General features: G+C 43.2%; 1 protein-coding gene across 1 annotated transcript in view; it reads right to left on the bottom strand.

Moving 5' to 3' along the window:
* The window catches only part of VPS13B (vacuolar protein sorting 13 homolog B), a 953,533-nt gene that overhangs the window by 710,012 nt on the left and 218,105 nt on the right, over nt 1-25,416 (bottom strand). Inside the window, exon 16 of the mRNA XM_026663381.1 lies at nt 19,505-19,689. Within this exon, the coding sequence (XP_026519166.1) occupies nt 19,505-19,689 (185 nt within the window). The remainder of the gene's footprint in view (nt 1-19,504; nt 19,690-25,416) is intronic.

Below are 25,416 nucleotides of genomic sequence, written 5' to 3'. Positions count from 1 at the left end.
AGACAAGTAGCCCTAAAAACCCATTAGCTCAAGGGGAAGAGGGGGAATTCAGAACCTCACGCTTTAAAATACCTCCAAGGAATGAGACCAAGAGGGACTCTTTCTCCGGCTGTTCCACTGCTGTTTTTCCATCTTAGAGCGTGCTTGGGTTTTTATAGACCACTTCTTGGATGGGGAATCTTTTGTAAGACCTGTGACAGACCCAGACCAGTGGGGTACAGGAGTCTGGTAGAGGGCAAATATACTGGTCACTGGATGAGTAATTTTCTGTTCCCTGAGTGACCAGAGAAGGAGCTGCACTAGAGTAATCAGGAACCTGCTAGAACCAGTTAAGGCAGGCAGGCTAATTAGGACACCTGGAGCCAATGAAGAAGAAGCTGCTAGAATCAATTAAGGCAGGCTAATCAAGGCACCTGGGTTTTAAAAGGAGCTCACTTCAGTTTGTGGTATGAGTGTGAGGAGCTGGGAGCAAGAGGCGCAAGGAGCTGAGAGTGAGAGGGTATGCTGCTGGAGGACTGAGGAGCACAAGCGTTATCAGACACCAGGAGGAAGGTCCTGTGGTGAGAATAAGGAAGGTGTTTGGAGGAGGCCATGGGGAAGTAGCCCAGGGAGTTGTAGCTGTCATGCAGCTGTTACAGGAGGCACTATAGACAGCTGCAGTCCACAGGGCCCTGGGCTGGAACCCGGAGTAGAGGGCGGGCCCGGGTTCCCCCCAAACCTCCCAATTGACCTGGACTATGGGTTCTTCCAGAGGGGAAGGTCTCTGGGCTGTTCCCCAACCCACATGGTGAATCTCTGCGGCAAGAAAATCCGCCAATAAGCGCAGGACCCACCAAGATAGAGGAGGAACTTTGTCACAGACCAAATCTTTAGTTATTTAAAAGTATATTCATTTAACCCTAATTTTCAAGAGCATTTAACATTATATGTTAAAAATGTGGCACGCTTAAAAATCTAAAAAAATGTGGCACTTGCCAGATGGTTTTTACTTTAACTATTCAACAGCAAATGATGAGTTAACTTCAGTAGTGTCTATGTGCCAAGAGAAGATCAAAGCCAACTCTGTAAATAACTCACTGTTACTAACTAAGGAAAACTAGAACAGAGAGGGCAGCCAACAAGTGGAGAGAGGAAACATCAGAGATGAGGATGCCCAAGAAAAGAGAAAGCAAGGTAGTAGAATGTCCCTAGGATCAGGTGCAGCAGCCAGCAATAAAAAAGGAAGGTTAAGGATCAGATACAGCAGGAAACGGAGCACAGTCACCATTACAAAGAGGAGAGTTAAGGATTGGATTTGTGTCTCATGCTGCCCCCAACACAAAGGAAAAACACCAAGCCAGAGAGAGAAAAAAGGAAAGGACAAGTGTAAGACACTTTTCATATGATCTGCAGCCCTAGTGATATAGTCTCAAAAGAGAGAAGCTAAGTAAGTTCAGGCTAGGGACAGTACATATTTAGGAGGCTTCCAAAGGTGTTTCAGGAAATAGTGTTGATGACATCCTCCCTCTGAGTCAGTACTATGCCAGTTCCACGTCAAGTTGTTAAAGGATGCTGGGTAGATGTAGGAATCATTTTTTTGGTCACATAAAGCTCAGGTGTTGACCACTTGTGGTCTTTCCACTTAGAACCCATTGACATAGATTGCAATTCTTCTTTGATATTATACCACACAATAACACCCCCAGAGAGTGTTCAACTCTTCTCGTTTGTTTGAAAAGTGTTACAACAACACATCAAAGCGGAGAGAATTCTGGGGTACATCTTTCCCAGAATATTCTCTGTTGTGATGCCCCTGTACTTCAGAGCAGAAGTACAAAGAGGCATGCATCTTCTGGTGCATATTTGTCAAGCCAAAGAGATGTCTGGGAAAAGCAACAAACATTTGATTTCTCTCTTATTCTTTCTCCTCCTCAGATTTTATTTCACACAGACAGAAAAACTCTTCATTGAATAGCAATAACGTATACTCCTGTAGAATGATAATCTCTTTTCCCCACTTAGTAACTTTTCCCCCAAATAACGTTACACATTTTTGACCAAATTGAAACTTTAAATGTTTCATTTTAAAGTTTTCTACCTATTGTTGCCTACTGATGTTGATTGCTGTACAGATTTTTCTATATTTTTTACACAAACCTTTATGAAAACACCAAACGTAACATAAAACTATTTTCAAACAAACATTAGGTTTTGGAAAAATAATCTCCAGAAATCAGAACTCCCTCCTGTCCTGGGACATCACAAAAGAAGAAGTTACTCACTTTGTGCAGTAACAATGGTTCTTCGAGATGTGTGTCCCTGTGGGTGCTCCACTCCAGATGTCGGTGCGTCCCTGTGCTGGAGATTGGAGATTTCTCGCAGCAGTACTCGATCAGGGGAAGGGCACGCACAGGAGTCGTCTAGTACCATTGGCACCTCCTGTAATGCGCACTCCCCCAACCGTCCCCTCCATTCCTTCTCTACCGCAGAGCTTGGCTGTGTGAACTCCGAAGTAGAGGGGAGGAGGATGGGTAGTGGAGCACCCACAGGGACACACATCTCAAAGAACCATCGTTACTGCACAAGGTGAGTAACTTCTTCTTCTTCTTTGAGTGGTGTCTCTGTGGGTGCTCCACTCTAGGTGCTTGTAGAGCAGTACCCCACCAGAGGTGGTAGGGGTTCGGAGTTATGTATTAGTGTGTGATGAGAGCACTGTAAGGCCAACAATAGAGTCTGAGACAAGGCCTTGGGTGATAGCGTAATGCTTTGCAAAAGTGTGCTCTGATGTCCAGGTTGCAGCTCTACAAATATCTATTAAGGGGACATTGTTCAAGAATGCAATCGACGTCACCATGGCTCGCATTAAGTGGGACCAGATGCCCATGGGGGGTTCTTTGTGACGCAGGTGTTAGCAAGTTTGAATACAGCTAGAGACCCATTTAGAGAGTCTCTGGGTCGATATTGTAGAGCCCTTGGATAAGTATTTAGTAATACCTGTTTTACTTTCGCTGAACAGTTAAATTCCCCATGTTGGAACCAGAGAGGAGCCACGCTTTGAGATGGAAGTTTCGCTGGGTCTGGATACAGCGTCAGGCCTTTGTTCTGGGACAGGAGATCCGTCCAGAAAGGCAGCAGTTGTGGGACACAGACTGCTCAACATGAGAGGTACGGAAACCAAGTCTGTCTGGGCCATGTGGGGACAATGAGAATGATTTATGCTCTGTCGAGTCATATCTTGCGGATGACCCATGGGATCAGTGGTGTCGGCGGGAAAGCGTACATGAGTGACGCGTTCCATGGGATGAGGAAGGCATCCCCTAACAATCCCAGTGCCAGGCCTGCCCTAGAGCAAAATTTTAGTGGACATTTGTGATTTGTCGCTGAGGCGAAAAGGTCGATTACTGGGTGATCCCATTTTTGGAATATTGTGTCAAGAACACTGTCATGGATTTCCCACTCATGTTCCTGTGAGAAGTGCCTGCTGAGGTTGTCGGCTGTAGTGTTTTGGCACCCTGGTAGGTATGATGCTGTGATGTTTATATTGTTGCAGATGCAAAAGTTCCATACATTCATGGCTTCTATGCATAGCGAGTGAGACCTGGTTCCTCCTTGGGAATTGATGTAAAACATGCACGCCACATTGTCGGTGAGAATAGAGATTGAGGTTTCTTGTATGAGTGGGAGGAAGTGTCAGCATGCATTGTGTACTGCGCAGAGTTCCAGGAGATTGATATGTAGTCGGGGTTCCGTCGCAGACCACTTGCCTTGTGGTGACCCAAGTGGGCGCCCCAACCTGTCAGGGAGGCATCTGTTGTAATAGTCACTGATGGGGGGGTCTTGTTGAAAGGGAACCCCAGAGCATACATTCCCTGGCTGTGTCCACCATTGTAGGGAGAGGATAACCCTCGGTGGTAGTGTCACACGTCTGTTGAGAGTGTTTGCTGGGTGCATAGACCGTGCTCAACCAGTGCTGCAGACAGCGCATATGGAGTCTGGCATACTTTACTACGAAAGTGGTAGCTGCCATATGTCCCAGAATCTGAAGGCATGTCCTCACTGAAGTTTGTGGGCTGATGGTCACCATGGAAATAAGATTGGTCAATGTAGTGAATCTGTGGTTTGGTAGCAATATTGCCTTGGCTTGTATGGAGTCTAGGTCAGCTCCAATAAACTCCAATTACGGCGTTGGTTCCAGCATGGACTTCATTTCATTTCTCTGTAGACCTAGCTGGTGAAACAAGTTTATTGTGGTCTTCAGCATGCCTGCCATTTCTTGTCGGTTGGCACCCTTGAGAAGGCAATCGTCCAAATAGGAGAAGATTATGACTCCATTGCGTCGTAAATGTGCTGCTACTACCGCGAGCGTTTTGGAGAATACGCGGGGAGCAATGGATAGTCCGAAGGGAAGGACCCTGTATTGGCCAAACCGGAAAGTCTCTAAGCAGAAGAATAAATGGATACAAATCTGACATCAAGAATCATAACATTCAAAAACCAGTAGAACGCTTCAATCTCTCTAGTCACTCAATAACAGACCTAAAAGTGGCAATTCTTCAACAAAAAAACTTCAAAAACAGACTCCAACGTGAAACTGCAGAACTGGAATTAATTTGCAAACTGGATACCATCTGATTAGACCTGAATAAAGACTGGGAGTGGTTGGGTCATTACAAAACACTAAACCTAATTTCTCCCTACTGTTACTCACACCTTCTTGTCAACTGTCTGAAATGGACCACTCTCATTACCACTTCAAAAGTTACTTTTCCTCCCTTGGTATCCTGCTGTTAAGTGAATGGTCTCGTTAGACTGACCTCACACTTGGTAAGGCAACTCCCTCCCTGAAATGGTCTGGGAGATCAATCTGGACCCCAGGCAAGTGATCCACTATTGGAATGATACCCTCTTCGATGCAGAACTGTCACAGCCTGGTTTTCTCTTGGCAGAGCATCCTGAAGCATGCTCCCACTGTTCACATAATACATGATGGTGATATTGACGGTAAGTGTGTGAACCACTGAACAATTGATGTGGTCTAGGAAAGCATGACAGGCAGTGTAGATGACCCGAAGCTCCAGGACATTGATATGCAGCGAAGCTGCCTGCTCCAACCACAGACCCTGAACCTTCAGTGACCCCACATGCACTCTCCAACCTATCAGGGAGACGTCGGTGACAACAGTCCTGGCTGGTAAGGGCCGGACAAAGGGAACGCCTTGACATACATTCCCCGGAACTGTCCACCAGTGCAAGCAGTTCGGGATCAATGCTGCGAAGTGGTCCAACATGTCCAAGGAGTGAAGGGTCAGATAGTAAACTGTACTGAGTCACATTTGGAGAGGGCAAAGGCGCAACCTTGCAAATTGAACCTCTTGCATTCATGCAGACATGTAGCCCAAGAGCCTCAGGCACATGCAAAATGTCATGGAAGGTTGAGACTGCTGACCAAAACAAAGGTGACGAATTGTCTGGAAACGGTCAGTCTTCAGAAACATACACAAACTCATAGAGGGCCCCAGTAAATGTGATTTTCTGAAGGGGGGACGGGACCAATGTTAACTTTCTGATGTTTGGGATGAGACCCAGATGATCAAGTAAGCACAGTGTAATCAAAACATGAGAAGAACTTCTTCTCCGGACTTGTCTCTTAATAGCCAGTCATCCAGATACAGGAAGATATGGATTCCCTTCTTCCTGAGGTATGCTGTCACCACAACCTTACATTTGGTAAAAACCCAGGGGCAGAAGACAGACCAAAAGGAAGGACCTTTACTGAAAATGACTGTTTGCCACGATGAACTGGAGAAATCTTCTGCGGCTCAGGAGAATCACCACATGGAAATAAGCGTCCTGAAGATCCAGAGCAGCAAACCAGTCGTTCTGAGTTAACGCAGGGAGAATAGTTGTTAGAGTGACCATTTGGAACCTCACGCATCTGACATATATGGTGAGATTGCAGAGGTTGAGAATAGGTTTTACCCAGGCCCTCCTTTGGATTTGGAAACCAGAAACTGAACAGAAAATACCAGAAAAAAAATGTGACTCTGGTGCTGCAGAGGAGCCTCCCACACTGTTCCCAAAGCCAGAAGAGACTGGACCTGCTCAAGGACCGGTATCTCATGAGAAGGGTCCCTGAAGAGGGACAGGGAGAGGGGAGAGAGGAACTGGACAGCATAGCCCAATCTGACAGTCCTTAGGACCCAAATGGTGGTAGCAATTGAACCCCAAACATTGAGAAAATGAGCTAGCCTGTCTCCGAACAGGGGGCTGGGAGTAATAGAAGTCATGACTGGACCACTGCCCTGGACCAATGAGTCAAAACGGGTGCTGGAGAGGTACTGGGGGAGGGCGTGTGGATTGGCCAGACCCAAAACCTGAATGCCTCCACCTCTGGGACCTATGCCCCTTTCTGGGGTCATCTTGCTGTCTGAGGGGAGGGAAAAACCACCCAAAGGGACGTTGCAGGTGGTACAGTTGCTGCTCTAGTTGTTGGTTACAGAGCGGTGCACAGCCAACCATCCCCCAGTTCCTTCTCTACTTCAGAGAATCAGCGTGAAACTCCAGAATAGAGGGAAGGAGGGAGGGTAGTGGAGCACCAACAGGGACAACCATCTCGAAGAACCTCAGTTATTGCACAAGGTGGGTAACCTTTCTTCTTCGAGGAGTGTCTCTGTGAGTGCTCCACTTTAGGTGACTGTTGAGCAGTGCCCCTCAGTGGAGGGGAGAGGCTTCGGAGTTGGTCTATTGATGGTGAATAACACCGTAAGTCCAAACTGAGCATCTGATGCTGATTGTTGTTATATAGCATAGTGTTTAGTGAAAGTATGGGCTGATGCCCAGGTAGCTGCTCTGCAAATGTCAGAGATAGGTACATTATTGAGAAAGGCCACAGATGCTGCTAGCGCTCTGGTGGAGTGTGTGCAAACTCCCGGTGGAGGTTGCAGATTGCTGTTTTGGTAGCACAAATGGATACATTCAGATATCCATTTGGATAGTCTCTGTTTTGAGATGGTTTGGCCCCTCGAGTGTTCTGTTATGGAAACGAATAGTCTAAGTAATTTTCTGAATGTTTTTGTTCTTTCTGTGTAGAAAGTTAATGCTCTGCAAATGTGTAGCGTGTGGAGTGAGGCCTCCCTCCCGTCAGCATATGGCTTCGGGAAAAATACAGGTAATTAGATGGGTTGATTTAAATGAAAAGGGGAGGCGACCTTGGGTATAAACTTAGGATGTGGTCATAGGATTACTTTAGCCTTAAAGAATGTTGCATAAGATGGGTGAGCCATTAAGGCATCTAATTCTCCCACCCATCTTGTGGATGTGATGACAATGAGGAAAGCCACCTTCATTGATAAATCCAACAAAGAGCAAGTTGCAAGGGGATCAAACGGTTTTCCCAAGAGTCTGCACAGAACAAGGTTGAGGTCCCACATGGGTGTAGGGTTTCTTAGTGTGGTATAAGTGTTTTCTATGCCTTTAAGGAAGTATTTAATTGTCGGGTGAGCAAATATAGTGACTCTGTCCACCTTGTTGTGGAAGGAGTAATGGCAGCCACGTGTACTCTGATGAAGCTTGTGGATAGCCCCAATTTGTAAAGTCCCAGTATATAATCAAGGATTCTTGGTGGGGGGGGGGGCAACTGTGGAAAGATCTGTTTGTCCTGGCACCAGGCGCAGAATTGTTTCCACTTATGGATATATGTCTTTCTTGTGCTGTCACCGACTGTTCAGTAATATATCTTTTACTTCCTCAAAATAGTCCTTCTCGACCCCCGTCAGCCATGGAGTAATGAGGCCTTGAGGTGGAATACTGTGAGGTTGGGGTGACGTTCTGCATCTTGTGATAGAAGGTGAGGCATTAGGGGAAGGGTTCATGGTGGTGTCACTGCCAGCTGATGCTGGTATAGGAACCACATTTGTGTGGGCCATGTGGGTGCAATGAGAATGACCCTGGATTTGTCCTGTCTGATCTTGTGACTGACTCGGCTTAGAAGTGGAGTCGGGGGAAATGCATACATCAGTGGCTCCTCCCATTTTATGAGGAGAACATTCCCTAGGGAGTGGTGTCCCAATCTGGCCCGGGAGCAATATTGTGGGCACTTGACATTCTGAGCTGTTGCAAATAGATCTAAGGTGGGGAACCCCCACAGTTTGAATATGGATTTGAGAATTCCTGGATCCTTCTCCCACTCGTGGGTTTATGAAAAATACCTGCTTAGTTGATCCGCTGTTGTATTCTGACATCCCAGCAGATAGGATGCCGATATCTCTACGTTGTTGGTGATGCACCAATTCCAAAGGTGTATTGCCTCTGTACATAGGGAGTATGATCGTGCTTCCCCATGGCGAAAGAAGGAGCTTGCTGTGGTACCAGAGTTGCCAACATCTGATGTTTTGGTACGGGGAAGACGAAAGGGACTCCTGAGCAGACGTTCTCTGGTTATGTCCACCATGTTAGCAAGTCTTTTATCCTACATGGCATTGTGAGGCGTCTGTTGAGAGTGTGTCTGTGAGGTATATACACTGTTTGAAGCCAGGCCTGCAAGCATCACATGTGGAGTCTGGCATATTTTACAACAAACATTGTCGCTGACATATGCCCCAAGAATTTTTAGCATATTCTGGCGGATGTTTGTGGGCTGTCCATCACTGTTGAAATTAGGTTGACTAGAGTGAGAAAGCGTTGTTGAGGTAACATTGCTGTTTTTGTGAGACAATCAAGATAGGCTCCTATGAATTCCAACTTGTCACCTTTTGTACATTTATTGGTAACCCTAGGTCTGTGAACAGAGTTATCGTGTTCTGCACGGTGTTTATTGCTTCTTGCTGCGTTGGTGCCCTTATCAGACAGTCATCCAAGTATGGAAATGTCATCACTCCTTGTCTGTGGAGATGAGCTGCAACGACAGTGAGAACCTTGAAAAAAACTCTTGCGGCAGTGGAAAGGCCAAAGGGTGTTACTCTCTATTGGAAATGCTGTTTCCCTAGGGTGAATCTCAGGAATCTTCTGTGTGACTGGTGAATGGTAATATGAAAATAAGCGTCCTAAAAGTCATTGGCCGAGAGTTAGAAAGTAATGTGAATAAAAACCTCTCCCCGTTCAAGAGCATAGGCTTACTGCAGGCAATGCAGGGCTTGAAACTCGGAGACCGAGGCATGCCCCGGCATCGGGAAGGTGGACAACCCCGCAACTTAAGTGTGGAGGCATCCAAGCTAAAACCTCAAACTACTAAAAACTACTCTAACTGTAACCACTATTTACACTAAACCTGTATGAAAAAAACCACTAGGAGAGAATTGTCTAAGCAATGAAGGATTCCAGACAACTGTCACAGGTGGTAAGAAGGAACCAAAGGGGAATGGGGTCAGCATGGCCCTTTATACTGGCACCATGTGCACGTGGCACCAGAGAGTGCTAGAGTCAACTTGACGGATACTGCTAGGGGGAAAATTTCCAGCAACTGCGCTCTGAGTGCGCACACACCTATGTGGGAATAGACATGTGCAAGCACTGTAAGAAGAATCCCACTTATGGATAAACTCAGTGAAGAGAGGTACAGGCACAGGAACATCGAATCTAAGGCGCATTTCAAGCTGAAGAGAAGAAAGAACTGGACAGCAAGAGTGGAGCTGAACTTACAGCCAAGAAAAGGAAAAGCTGATTTTTCTCTGAAGTGACACAGAGTAGTGATTGTCAAATAATCTCTCTTGTTTTTGTTAATAACAATGCACTTGGTACTAGCTGCACAGCATGTATAAGCTTACAAAGGTTAATGAATTGGTAAACTATAGATTATTATTATAAATAGTAAGCTTTTGGTAATATTCAAAATAATTTATGCTCCTTGTAAAATGTTTGTGTTTTCGCAATTTTAAAAATTTTAAATTTAAAATTGTCTCTTATCTCTGCCTGCCTCTGCCTCTCCTAACATAGCCTAGCTGGGTCATCACATGATCAGTATAGATTTACTTTCTTCATTTACGGACAGGGAGGAGGTCATTCATTGGAGGAACAAGTGCTGCCTCTATACCATGACCAAATTTAAAACCTCCTTGAGAGGGACCCAGAACACTGGCAGCTGACTTTTCATTAAAATTGATTTGTGCTAGTTTCTTGATTAATATGCTTAGAAATCAGAGATTAGACATTGGGCAGTAGTTTGAGCAATTACTCTCATTAAGTGATGGTTAGACTACTGTATGTATTAAGGTGGGTGGTAAATTTTTCCCATCAAAGGAGATGTCAATAATCACATTTAGTCATGATCCCAGCATTCTCTTCTTTAAAAAAAAATTCCTATCCAGGAAGGCAGGGATCAAAGTCACATAGGTGGTCTGATTGCCATCAGTGCTTCCATGGCCACTATTTGTCCGAATTAACCTAATTCTTAGAGTAAGCCCTGTCTTTGGCTTGTTGTTATTCTTGGTAGCCTACCATTATATACACAGGAGTCTATGTTATCCTAAAAACACACACACTCAAGGCTAAACTGTGCCTTCTACAACTATATAACTCTATTCAAGTTAATGGCTGCGGTATTAATCCAGTAGTGCTCATCTTTTAGGCCAAAAGCTAATCATTCCTTTCCTTTTCCATGTGTGACAGGGTGTACCAGGCCTCTGTGGCCACTTGCTGGAGGTCCTGCAGTCCTACCTCACCCCATCCCAGGAAAGGAGCAGCGAAGGTGGGTCTTCCAGACCTGCTTAGAGAGGCAGCATAGAAGCAGCCAATCAGAGCCCAGCAGGCTCAGATTTAAAAAAGCTGCTGGATCTGAACAGTGCAGTTCCTGGCTGGGACTAGAGGGGAAGGAAGGGTGCTCTGCTGTGGCCAAAGGATCTTAACGGGCTGCCTTTACTGGGCCTGGGAGAGAGGACTTGAGAACTGTAACCTTAAGTAAAGGGTGAAAGGAAAGGGATGAGGCGGGAAGAAGTCCAGGGAAAACAGCAGCAACCAGTCAAAGAAAACAGTACACAGCTGCTGTTCATAGGGTCCCTGGATTGGGACCCAGAGTAGTGGGCAGGCCCAGGTTCCCCCACTGGCCACTGGGAAAGTGGCCTAAGCCCCAAGCGAAGGGCTGGATTAAAAAGGGCCCAGACATCGGGCTGAAGACCTTGGTGAGGGCAGATAGTTCTGATGGACTTTTGCTACACTGGAAGGGTTAATCCATATTGATGGTGTGACTTGGCCAGAGGGTTGAGCAACTGAAGACCTGCCTAGTGAGGTTGGCAACCTGCAAGGGGCAACAGGAGCAGAAAAAAAGATTGCAGCACCACACTCAGCCAATAGGAGGCACTCAGGAGATGAGTGCCTCCCATGACACAATGTTACTGACTTTTTATTTATTCTTTTTCATTGTATTACTGAGCCCCCATTTTTGCATTTTCAGCAAATGTGACCATTTCATTTGTGGTCCCAAAGTAAATTAAAAATGATTTCAAAATATGTTTTTCTTTTTTCCCAATCACGTTTACAGGGTGGAGTTAAGGTTGTTTGAATACCTCAATTGCACATTTCCTTACTGTTTATTTTACTGTTTGTAACATTCTTTAATTTTGTCTTTGAATTTTTATTTAGGTTAACAAACTTACAAATATAAAGGTCTTTAATGTACATATTTTGACTGAGCAACATGAATTTCAACAAAATTAATAAGAAAAGTCTGAAACTGTTAATTAAAATTGTTTAACCACTGTGCTCTATACACACACTTCATATGTATGTTCCTTTTTTTCTTTTCTTTTTTTTTAAATTTTGTTAATTTTTCAGCAGTGCTGGGTCACTCCAGAACCACTGCTGTAGTAGGAAGACTTCTCTAAGACACTAGAAGCTTCTTCATAATCTAGATACCAATGGTGATTGTAAGAGTAACACACTGTCACATTCATGCTGAGATCAATGTTGTTATCTCTGCAATGCACCCACATCTTCATGTTTTAAAAAAATTCTTGAAGATATGTCTTCTTCATAACAATTAAAGATGATATGATCATAAATATGTCAATCAATTAATATATCTGAATTAACCACAATTTGATGCTAAGCTGTATTTCCAAACTATCTGCAGATGATTAATTTCTACCTAATTTCAAATGTACTACTTGCACAGAAGTTAACTGTATATAAAAACCAGTACTATTTATGCATTGTATGCAGAAACCTACATAACGGATCAGAATACATGTGGGCACAATCATCCATGAAAGACAGCAAAATGTTTATACTGTGCAAGTTTCATACAGCTGTGCTCTGCCACTCCCAAGCAATTACTCAAGAGAATGCACTCTTGCACTTTGATTTTAAACAGAAAGTCTAACTCACAGTCCTCAAAATGAATGCCAACCTTGGCCACGTTATGTGGAACAAACAGAGATTCAAAGCCAGTATGTTGCAAGGAAATGATTACAGCTCAACAACCTGCATTACAACTGAACTTAGAAATGTAAAGAGGGGGAAAGTAGTTTTAAAACAGGGGCATTAGAACAGCAAATCACTATATTTCAATCTTTTTCCTAAGTGGTTAAAGAACTATGCAGCAACTCCAAAACTCTTTTTATATGTACACCTGGGAAGAATACTGAATCCTGTTACTTTCCTCAGCGCTACCCTGATGTGGTTTAGACCAGATGTTTAAATGTTACAGTATGCACATTTTCTTCTCTTCTTCCCAGGCAAAAGCAAAATAAGAGGAATATTTGACTTCACTCCACAAGAGACCTATTTAATAGTTTGGCGGTTATGTAAGTAAAGGTAGCTTGGCTAAGTCAATGTTGACGACATACAGAACGACATGATCCTAATGAGTTGGAAAATATTGGCTCTCATGAGATTCAACCAGATGCTACTGCGCTGAGAAAGCTACTGTATTATTGAATTTCATTTTTATGAGGTAAAATTTATTATTCAACCATTAAGGTATCCCACATGAAATCTTGCATAAAATAGTTTTACAGTTACTTTCTGGAAAGTAGATTTTATTTTAACTTTAAGACATCATTTACATGAGGGATTCCAATGCCTATTTGATCGCCTTCAGAGAAATTTAAGGTCTGCAAGCAATTTTCCCAAATATGCCAGATTAATGGAACTGGACTGTCAACAAAATAATGAACTACCTGAACAGGACAAGGAAAAAGTGGTAGCAAGTTCCAGTTTTCCAGAGCAAAGTAAAGCCATATGTGACTGTATATGTGTTTTCTTGGCAGACTGATATGGTTAGAAACTAAGTGGTTTAGGTACACACTAACAGAAAAAATATGTAACAATAACTCCAAAGGATAAATAATATTACAGTTCTTTAAAGAAATTACTGCTTTGCAATGTTTAGCTATTTCCTATATTTGTATGTTTATAATCAAGTGTGATAATAAATAACATTTTCTTGTTTGAATTTACTGTAATGACCAATACTCACTGTACATATGCAGAGAACGTGAACATTTCAGACCCAAGTTTCCTTTCCCACTGAAACTGCATGAATTATAAAATATGCCTGCCACATTATTGGGATAGTATGTTAAATAAAATGTGTACAGATGCTCCCCAGGTTACGCAAACCCGACTTACGCAAATCCGGATTTACGGAAAAAGTTCCGTACGTTCTGTAAGGTTGTTGGGGATTTTTTGCGTAATTGTCAGGTATTCGTTCCCGACTTGCGCAAAATTCGACTTAGGCAAGGCGTTCCGGAACGGAACGCTTGCGTAAGTCAGGGAGCATATGTATTTAGTATACTACTACTATGCTTACATATTGTATCAGTTAGAAAATATTTTGGAAAAATCATGAGGCAGCACTAATCTAAAGAAAAGAGCATGAGGTTGAGACACCTTATTTCCAATTCTTTTTTATCAGTTTTAAATGTACTGCCTTTCCAATTTCATTACATGTCCCCACTGTTCTCAATTTATGAAAAATAGTAAATATCTCGTATTTCAAGAGGGTGTTTGACCGTGACGCGCAGCGTCCAGAGTGCCTTTATCCTTTACCCTGGGTTGACTACGCAGAGGACCTGGAACAAGATTTTACATCACGGGGAGTAATGTAGGCCAGACTTACAAAGACCAAAAACACAGCCCCACGAAAAGATGCCATTTGCTACAACTTCCTGAAAAAACAAGACCCCAGTTGCCTGGTACTAACTGCCATTTTCAACAAATGCAAACAGTTCCGCCGTACTCCCAGATCCTGGAAGAAATCTATGATGGTGCTCGTCTACAAGAAAGGCAAGCGAGACGACCCCAACACCTGGAGATGCATCTCTCTCTGTTCCACCACGTACAAACTGTATGCCAGCTGTCTCACGGCTAGGATCACAGACTGGTCGGTGAACGGAGGAGCCATCAGCTTCATCCAGAAAGGCTTCATGTCATGCAAAGGCTGCTACGAACACAACTTTGTCCTTCAGACTGCCATCCACTCGGCCAGGAGGGCATGGAGGCAATGTGCCATAGCATGGCTCAACCTGGCCAATGCTTTTGGATCGATGCCCCACCAGCACATTTTCGACACGCTGCAAGACTTCTGAAAACTTTCTCCAACTGGTCCAGGAACTGTATGAAGGCTGCACCACCACCATCCGCTCCATGGAAGAAGAGACACCCAAAATTCCTATCCATAGCAGCGTGAAACAAGGCTGTCCCCTGAGCCCCATCGTTTTCAACTTAGCCATGGAGCCACTCATTTGAGCGATCTCCAGTGGTCTATGCAGTTTCGATCTATACGACAACAGAGTGAATATCCTGGCTTACGCAGACGATCTGGTCCTGATCGCAGACAATCCCAAGAGTCTCCAACAAATGCTTGACATCACCAGCCAGACTGCCAATGGGATGGGATTCCACTTCAATGCCAGGAAGTGTCCAACCCTGCATATCGATGGCAGTAGAAGGGATTCGGCCCAGGCAACGTCATCCCAGATCCAGGCGAACCCATGATCTTCCTCGAGGATGGGCAAGCGTACCAACATCTCGGCACGCCGACGGGTTTCCGTGTCCAACAGACACCTGAGGATACCATCGCAGAGATCCTACGAGATGTGGCCAGGATCAAGTCCTCCCTATTGGCACCGTGGCAGAAGATCGAAGACTTGAACACCCCCCTAATCCCCTGTATCTCATTCATCCTGAGGGGATCTGCTGTGGTTAACGTACCTCTTAACAAGGCAGACAACACCATCAGGCATCTGGTGAAGTGGATGTTTCTTCCCCAGAGGGCCAGCAATGAACTGGTGTACATCTCGCACAGGCAGGGCAGCACCAACATCCCTCGAATAGGTGATCTGTGTAACGTTGCTGTGATCACTCATGCCTTCTGACATGCCCGGACGCCACGGTGAGGAACATTGCGGATAGTGCTCTGCAGGATACCGTCAAGAAGCAAATCACCAGGATCCCCTCCAACCAAGATGTCACCACCTACCTGAGCGGCTCGCTGGAAGGCGAATTTGGAAGAGAGGGGAGAGACTTTGCTTCGCTCTGGACTCATACCCGCAATGCTACGCGAGGACTGGAGAAGCTTAACGGCTGCCACTAGACGTGGTGCGAGGAATGCCAGGAGTTGGGAGTCCTGGTGTCACAGGTGAAGAACACGGAGCGCACCATCATCACTCCGAGAGCCAGAACCAAGCTGGAGAGGACCCTGAAGGATGCCATCCGCTGCCAACAGGTGGAAAACCTGAAACAGAAGCCAGACCAGGACCAGGCCTTCGAAGTGACATGCAAGTGGGACACCAGCAACCACTTCCTCCCCCGGGGCAGCTTCACCCGATTTGCCGACTGGAGGTTCATCCACAGGGCCCGGCTCAACTGCGTCCCGCTAAACGGAGCAGTCTGCCATGGGAATCGGGACAAGCGATACAGGAAGTGCGGCTACACCAATGAGATGCTGCCCCACATCCTGTGTAGCTGCAAGCCCCATTCGAGAGCTTGGCAGCTGCGACATAACACCATCCAAGATCTCCTGGCCAGAGCCATCCGGCCACCCATGGGGAAGGTTGCTGTAAACTCTGCTATCCCCGGAACCGGACATCTTCATCACCAACGAAGACTGGAAGAAGATCATCATGTTGGAAGTCACAGTGCCCTTCAAGAACAGGATCTCGGCCTTCCATGATGCCCGAGCTCGAAAGGTAGAGAAATACGCCCCTCTGGCTAAGGGAGCTAAGGGCTTCCAGGTTCAGACACACGCAGTGATCGTCAGAGCCATGGGCACATGACCCCAGTAACGAGCGAGTGCTGAGAGAATGCGGAATCGGTCAACGCTACGCTCGGCTGATGTGGCAACTCATGGTGTCAGACGCCATGAGGTGGTCGAGGGACATCTACATAGAACACATCACCGGACATTGGCAATACCACGATGGATGAGCTGGAGTGCCGATGAGAAGCGCAGTCAGGAAAGTAACTGAAATACTTTCCTCATGGATTGTATTTTCTAAATGGACAACCTACCTAATTCTCAATTATTGAGGGACAATCTCCACTCATTGATATATTTTACTTTGCACAACCAAATCTCTGTACAACTTTTCACGAGTGATGTACCCGAGTATTCGGATTCTAATATCTAAATTATATTGTTAAATCTATTCACCTAAATTTGGATTATTGCTGATTATGTACTCTAGGTATCATATGACTTCTAAAAACAAACTTTGTATTTGTGGATAATCTAAGCACTATACCCAGCTGTACACTCTTTGCTCAACCTGTGTATTATATATATATATATATTTTTTAATATTAGCTTTAATAAAAATTTAAAAAATAAAAATAAATAAGTTCTTATTAGCTATGTGCTCAAAAAAACAAATAAATGGGTCAAAGGGTATCATTATCGAAGGGAAAATTCAGAAGAGTGATAGACCTAACTAGTTAGCGGACTGGAGCACTCAACTACTGTGTCCTGTTGTTTTACTACCAGAATTGCAATTTCTTCCATTGTGAGTCATGCATGCATTTTTATGTTTTTTTAATAAATATACTTACAAAATGAATCGACAATCTTGTGTGTTTCATTTAATAAAATGTGTATTTTTTTTTTAAATTTCCTCCAAGAAAAAAACCACCCTGAATTTTTTTCAGATTGGGGCAAAATCTCAACGTGGTATCTTCACTCAAATATTCTCTGCGGTGAAGACAGATGTAAATAAATCCTCTGTCCTTATTTTCAAATTGCTCCTTTACTCCCCGGGAAAAGATTGGAACCTTTGAATTTCATAGGCTTCCAATATACTTAAGTAATTTCTTTTTATTTTGTTTTTACCCCTTTGGCTATTTATCCTCTTCAAATTCCTTAGGCCTCTGAACTTCCAGCTTACATTTTACCTACTTATAGTTTATTCTATTTTCCCTTGGTTTGGATTTCCATTTTCTGAAAGATATATCTGTTTGGCTTGAAGAACCTTTTGAACTTTGCCATTTAACCATGCTAGAGTTTGGGGTTTTTTTGCTTCCTGATTTCTTTACTGTTTAGGGGCATGCATACTTTCTGTAATTCTGTTATGGTTTGCTTAAGAAATGTCCAAGCTGAATTAAAGGATGTCAGCCTACACTTCTAGCTCTCCTTGCCCTCTGGCGAGAAGCTGGACTCCAGCTCTGGCTCTCTGACCTCCTGCTCCCTGAAATAACACAGGAAGCATGCACTGTAGCCCAACTACCTTTCTCTTATGGAAAAAGCTGGTGAGCAAGAGGCAGGTGCAGGCCACTCAAGGACACTAAAAGCAAAATGCTGGGTGCCTGGCTGCAGAAGAATGGTAAATTCCATTGTAAAACTTCTGAATTCTTCAGCTTCTTGAGAAAATGTCAATTTTTGTGGCCACAGAATCACAACATCCACAAGGACCCTCATTGAGATGAATGGAACAATTCATTTCTCTCAGAGCTACTATTTCAGGCCTTCTGCAGACTCAGGAAGACAATATTGCATTGGTTTACACATAGTTTACATTTTCTATGTTTTTATCACAACCATATGAGCTAAACACACTATTTTAAAAATGAAAACAGATTCTAGAGCACAATTCTGTAACAAATTCAGAGGCCCTGGAGCATACAGGACCCTGGCCATAGTCTTAACAGGATCATCATAAAAAACAAATAGTACCAAAATGCAGCAGGAGGATTATTTTTCCAGCTATCCGCTCTAGAGTTCTTATTTGGGAACTGCCTGAAAGCTCTGTGAACTTCCTCTCTAGCTGCACTTAGACAAGATGAGCACTTTATATAGCTTTAGTTGGTCAAATAACAACCAACTGCCAAACTAACTTCACTTTTTTTTAGTCCTTGCTGCTCTGGGAAAGAGCCAGCCCAGTGTCATAATGGACTATTTGTATTGCTTTACACCTTTTTCAAAGAAATGGATATCATCAGCACTATTTTGTAACACAGACTAAGACAACTACCTCACCATAGTCTACTTTTAGAGATGGAGCTCATGTCCATGCTCTCTCTGCTGGTGCCCTTCTAGACGCTGCTCTAAATCCTCAGCTGCCAGCATATAATCTTGGATGACATGAAAGTCTTGAAAAAGATACCCACCATGGAGTCAACATTGAATCGCTGCCCTTGTATGCTGTACTTGGGAAAAAGAGGAAATAAAACTGTTTTTTTCCCCGTCTTTGGCCAAAATAAATACGTTTGTTCATGGGGGAAAAATAGGTGGAAAAAGAAGCCAGGCTTTTTCAGAGAGTTTGAACCAATACATTGAAGAAAGTGTTCATCCTTAGTAAAACCATTACTCATAATTTTGCCAAGGTCACTGAGTACTTGGATTTAAGTAAACTCGAATAAGGTAACCTGAATTGTCTATGGGCTAAGCCAGATTCAGCCAAACACTTAAGTACATGCTTATTTTAAAGCATGTATATAGCTGTGTAAAGATGGATAATAAGCATGTGCTCAAGAGCTTTGCAGAATCAGTCTTTAATTTGCACAAACAACTTTTTTTTTCTGAAAACCCACCATGTTTTGCATTATGAATCCATGTAGCCAGCTCCTTTATTTCTTCCACCTCTTGGATTTGTATCATTGTAGCTACTTCAGAATAGTCAAGGAAACAGTTATTGATTAAATTGGCTTAGATGAGGAACATTGGCAGCCCTTTTGAACAAATCCACATCTGCATTCTACAAAATGTCCTTGATGAATAAAGCCCTTAAACCTACTGCTTTGTACTTCATTCAACAACTTCACCTCTGAATGATCTTATGTTACTACATTACACAGTATAAGACAGCGAGGCTGGATGTCTCAAATAATGAAGGAAGTATGGAAAAATTATCCTGTATGGCAATATTAAATGCATCCAGAAACTGGTGCCAGAGAGAGAAGCTTGGTGGCTTAGTTTACATCCTGGATTTTAAGCATAAGCTATAAATACCATATGCACACGAAAACATTCAGTCATTTAACTACAGTATGCTAAAACCTGGATTTAAAGTAGTTGTATGTGCATTCATTTGCTACTAGCAGTGCTCTATATTACCGTAGAGATTTTAATCTACCGTACTTGTCAGAAATATTATGTCTTTACCTAAAGTTTGGAAGACTTCATTCAGCAAAACTTCATTTACCACTGCAGAACTGACATTTCCAACATGATGAGACCAGCTCTGATAAATAGTTTGCAGCAGAAGGGTCTGGGCTCTAGTTGCTTGAACTGTCAGATTTGGAAGTTCAAATATGCATTCTGTTAGTGGAACATGAGATCGCTTGGTCCTGTTTTAAAAATTGAAAAACAAAACAGAAAGTGATTAATTTAGTACCTAGTACTGGCAAATATACCAAAAAACTGTAATCATGAGAGCTGAGGCTGCAAGCAGCTGGCTTTTAAGGCATGAATTGTACTTTATTGCTGGCATTTCATAATTTAAAAAAAAAAAAAAAAAAACCCACTAGATTACAAATATGATTGGATATCAAAAGAAATTTCATTTCTCATTGTTATCTGCCTAAAAAAAACCAAATATGTCATGCACTATTAGAAAGAATAACTGACTTCTCATTCCTTCATCCCAATTATCTCAAAATTTTTAAACATTTAAATAAAAAACAACTTGTCCTACTGATGCGTTCCCACCAAAACAGTACTTGGTGTTTTCACTCTTGCAAATCTAAACATCGGGCACATGTACAGCAACCACACTGTATGCATAAAATACAGAACAACAGGAAAATTCATTCTGGGATTATAGTCCATTGGCGAGTGCTGGTGATGACAAACCACAAGCGCAAACCTCAAATAGTTAATCTAATCCCCAGAATTCCTCAATGTTATAATCTCCATAATTCAAATATTCTGGAGAGGATTTTAATATAAAATATGAATCAAGGCACATGCTCCCTCTGTACTCCAACTAATGCTGCCTTCATCTTTTCCTTCTCCCACAGCTGCTACTGTCACCATCTTCCAACCTCAAATGCCCCAAACTGCTACTACAGATCTTCCCCTAAATTCTCCCCCCCTTTCATTGTTGATCCTTATTCACGGTCAATCCTCCTTCTATCACTACTGCTTTTCCAGCTACGCATATCTTGCCCTACTTCTGAACCTTTCCCCTAACCACTCCACGAGATCTAGCTGTTCTATTTTCTATCTATATATTTGTGACCCACCCAGCACTAGAATATCTGAACATTTCCCAAGTATTCAGGGATTTATCCTCATAAAACCGCTGACAGTCATTTTTCTGATCTTAACTATATCTAAAGGTAGTAAAAGGGATATCAATTATGTACTTATAAATACGAAATATTAATATACACAATATTTTAAAATTATTTTTGTTACACATTAGTTATAGATTTGGCAATGTAGCTGTTTAACATTACTAAAATGGGGGGAAGTGTTTATAAATTGAATCATTTGCAAATATTTTATTTAAAAAAATGTAGTGAGTCACTAAATGAAACATCTGTTACGTTGCACTACCAGAAGAAAATAATTTTAAAACAGCCACGCTGACGGTATCTTGGCAAATAAAAGTAACAGAAATGAGCTTTTCCTCACTCCTCATACTTAGAACTCACTGAATATGCACTCTATTTAGCCACTATCAGTTTTCAAACTCTTACTCAGATTTGATTCCTTTTCACAGCATTATTTTAATTTATTTCCAGGCACATCCACTTCCAACAACAGCACTTCTGGGAATGACACAAAAATACATTTGTAGCCCACTGAACACAAGGCAGGCAAGTAGTACTCTACATCAGTAGTCAGGGGTTACATTTTTCTTTAAGCTCCAGGTAATATCTATATGTTATAAACAAACAAATCAATGTATCATATTCACTGAAAACCAGAAATATACTGATAGTTTCATCCTGCAGTTTCTTTTTCCAAAACATATCTGAAATCTGACACTTTCTTGTCCTTAACCTAATCAGCTGCCTTGATCACAGCAATCTATTCTTCCTGACATCCACATCAGTCCCCAGCAATCTGTCCAAAATCCCATCAATGCCACCAACATTATTTTCCATACCCATCATTTAGATTCTGGTATCATCCATTTAGAATCCTTTGACTGGCTTCCCAGTGCCCCACACATCAAATTATATTTATCTCCACTTTCAAGGTCCTACAATACACTTACCAAACACACCTCCTTGATCTCAATAATTTTGCATATCCCAGCTGTTACTCTGCCAGTGACACCAGCTTTGATGCCCCCTTTCTTTCCTTCTCCAACTTCTGTCTCCAGAGCCCTTTTTTCCCCCATACTGTTCCTTATGCATGGTATATACTCCCAATCGCTGCACACAAAGGCATTACCCACTCCTAATTCATATTCTTACTATAAACTCATTTTTCCTGTGTTGCCTATTAGTAAGTTAATTAACAAGATTTTAATTGTGTGTAAATACACATTTTATATCACCAAGCCAATGTGCATATACCTGTGTATCTCCACGATATCATGTTAACCCATGCCCTTCCCCACCCCTTTTATTAATTGCTTATATTTTGGTGGTGCCCAGAGGTCTCAATCAAGATTGGAGCAAGATTGTAAAAGAAGCTGCTTATACACAAAGACATGGTCCCTGCCCCAAACAGTTTACAATTCAACACCCTGATCCCATAGACACGTATATTTTTATGTTCAAGTTTACTCATACAAATTGTCACAGAACCATAGGGTTACAAGTGAATGCAAGGATCATCTAGCCTAATCCCCTGCCAAGATGCAGGATTTGTTGGGTCTAAACCATACAAGAAACACGGCTATCCAGCCTCCTTTTGAAAACCTCCAGTGAAGAAGCTTCAACAACATTCCGAGGCAGTCTGTTCCATTGTTCTACTGTTTGGAAGTTTTTCCTGAGATTTAATCTAAATCTGCTATGCTGTAGTTTAAACCCACTGCCTCTTGTCCTGGCCTCTGTGGCAAGAGAGAATAACTTTTCTCCATCTTTTTTATGGCAGCCTTTCAAGTATCTGAAGACAGCTATTGTATCCACCCTTAATCGCCTCTTTACAAAACTAAACATACCCAGTTCCTTCAGCCTTTGCTCATATGGCTTCCATTCTATCCCTTTAAATCACCTTTGCCACTCACCTCTGGATCCTTTCTATATATGACCACCAAAACTGGACCCAGTACGCCAGCTGAAGCCTAATCAGTGCCGAGTAGAGCGGTACTATCACCTCTCGTGACTTGCATGCTATGCCTCTGTTAATGCAACCTAAAATTGCATTTTTTTCCCCTAACAGCATCGCATTGCTGACTCACGTTGAGGTTGTGATCCACCACATCCCAGATCCTTCTCAGCAGTGCTGCTGCTGCCAAGCCAGTTTTCTCTCACTCTGTGCATTTGGTTTTTCTTCCTTAAGTGTAGCACCTTACATTTGCCTTTGTTCAATTTAGTTTTCTTATCTACAGTTCAGTTCTCCAATTTATCAAGATTCCTCTGAATTTTAGCTTTATCCTGCAAAGTATTGACAACTCTCACTAGCTTTGTGTCATCTGGAAACTTGATCAGTATGTTCTCTGTACCTATATCCAGGTGTAGCGGGGTGGTTACCCCGCTCCTGCCCTGAAGGGCTTAAAACAGCCCTGGAGGAGGGCTGTGGAAGGGCAAGATGCCTGGGCAGATTGGGAGGAAGCAGGCTCAGCTGGGGCCATGCCCCAATCAGGGCCCAGCTGGCCCTATAAAGGCTTGAGCCAGGACCTCAAACAGACAGTCTCTCTCTGCAAGCAGAGAGAGAAGGGTCTGGCTGCAGGGAGCTTAACCAGGTATCTGGAGTGGAGCAGGGCTGGGGAAAGGCCAAGGGAGCTGGCGAGCTTCGGCCTAGGAAAGCCCCAGGCTGCAGGCCTGATAAGGCCTATTAGGTACTGGGTTGCAGGGGGCAGCAGGTCCAAACCCCTTTGCCTGTGATGAGTGGCTTATACACTGCAGTCTGCCCCAGTGAATGGGGGCTAGATGAGGACTGGCAGTAGCCAAGACGGAGGCGAAGTGGAGAGAGTGGGTGGGGGTTCCCCTGGGAGGGGGAGACCCAGAGCTGTGAGGGGTTACTGCCAGGGGGCAGCACCCCAGACAACAGGGCACTGGGTCCGGGAGGGACACTGGGGCCAAGCAGTAGAGGAACACCAGCCTGCAGAGGGCACTCCAACGGCTGGAGAGCTAATTCCCAAGACAACCAGCAGGAGGCGCCACAGGGGTGAGTCCCACGCCTCTATACCAGGTCATTAATAAAGATGTTAAACACCGGATCCAGAACAAGTTCCCTGAGGAACCGCACTTGAGACCTCCCTCCAATCCGACATCATTCCATTAATATTTACTCTTTCTCTGCAGTTGTTTAATCAATTATGTATCCACTCAGTGGTAGTTCCACCAAGCCCACAATTCTCCAGCTTACCTATCAGAATGTCATGTGGGACAGTGTCAAAAGCTGTGCTGAAGTCCAAGTACATTATGTCCACCGCATTCCCCCTATCCACCAAAATCAGTTACCGTGTCAAAGAAGGAAATTAAGCTGGTTTGGCATGATTTGTTCTTCGTAAATCCATGTTGGCTGCTAGTGATTATCCCTTCATCCTCCAGGTATTTGCAAATTGAATGTTTTATACTTTGCTCTGGTAGCTTCCCAGTTCTCGAAGTCAGGCTGACTGGTCTATAGTTCCCTGGCTCCTCCTTTTTAAAGATGGGCAATACTTTAGCTCTTCTCCAGTCTTCTGGGACCTATCCTATCATCCATGAGTTTGTAAATATTACCACCAGTGGCGCCGAGATTTCTTCAGCGAATTCCTTCAGTACCTTTGAACAGCAAATAGCATCCAGCCAACTGATTTGAATTCATTCAAATTGGACAGAAGATCTTTGACCTGTTCTTTACTTACCTTGATCCGCATCCTTTCCCGTTTATTCTCTATGGTAACTTCACTAGTCATCTGGTCATGTTATTTTTTGTGAGAAGACTGAAGCAAAGTAGGCATTGAGCAGCTCTGCCTTCCTATCATCTTCTGTTACCAGTTCAACTTCTCCATTGAGCAGCAGACCCACACCACACTTGATCTTTCTTTTTTGTCTGACATATTTGAAGAACCCCTTCTTGTTGTTTCTAACATTTCTTGACAGCTGCAATTCATTTACTACCTTGGTTTTCCTGATTTTGTCCATACATGCTTATGCTATTTCCAGGTATACTTCCTTGGTGACACGTTCTTCCTTCCATTTCCTGTATGTATCCCTTTTTGTTTTTAGATTAGCTAAAAAGCATCTTGTGCAGTACACTGGCCTCCTTTAACTCTTCTTCTCTTTCTTCCGCATCAGATATATTAATGTACAAGACTCAAGACAAAAACATTATGCAGAAAGAGGGGAGCCACAAGTCTCATACTACTAGTCCCCTCTCTCTAACATGGCACAAGGCACCACTAGCCATGTGAAGGGCAAAAGTGCAAAGTTACAACAGTCACAAGCCAGAGCCCAAAAACACATGTTAGCAGAGCCTTTGGCAGACATTAACAGAAAATCTCCAAATTTCCCTGAAGCCAAACCAGCATAAGTTGATGTACTACTATGGTAGTGTCAATCGTCATCAGAGTCCTTCCTACCAGGCCTTCTCTCAAGCCATGCCCACTTTTGTAACATGGATCTCAATGCATTAGTGTCATTGTTCCATTTTCCTTTATGTCTCTTAAAAATATGCTCTTCTACTTTTTGTTTTCACAGTATGATTTCTTTAGTTTTAATGTTTGGCTCCTTAAACTAAATGCTTCCAATTCCCTTAATATGTAATCTGATGGAGGATGTTTCGTAACATACATTTGAAAGAAAGACAGTAAAACGTAATGGCAGACAACTCCTATTCAGCAAAAAATTAGGACTAATATAATTATCAACGCATGTCTCCATAGTAAGGCTTTTCTAATGACTAATAAATGTACTTGCAGAGAAAAGGGGATATCCAGAAACCTGCAACAATACTTACAGTGTAAC

This window comes from Terrapene carolina, unplaced genomic scaffold, assembly GCF_002925995.2.
Source record: "Terrapene carolina triunguis isolate 2854851 unplaced genomic scaffold, T_m_triunguis-2.0 Scaffold58, whole genome shotgun sequence".
NCBI lineage: Eukaryota > Metazoa > Chordata > Testudines > Emydidae > Terrapene > Terrapene triunguis.
This window is presented reverse-complemented; position numbering and strand designations above follow the sequence as displayed.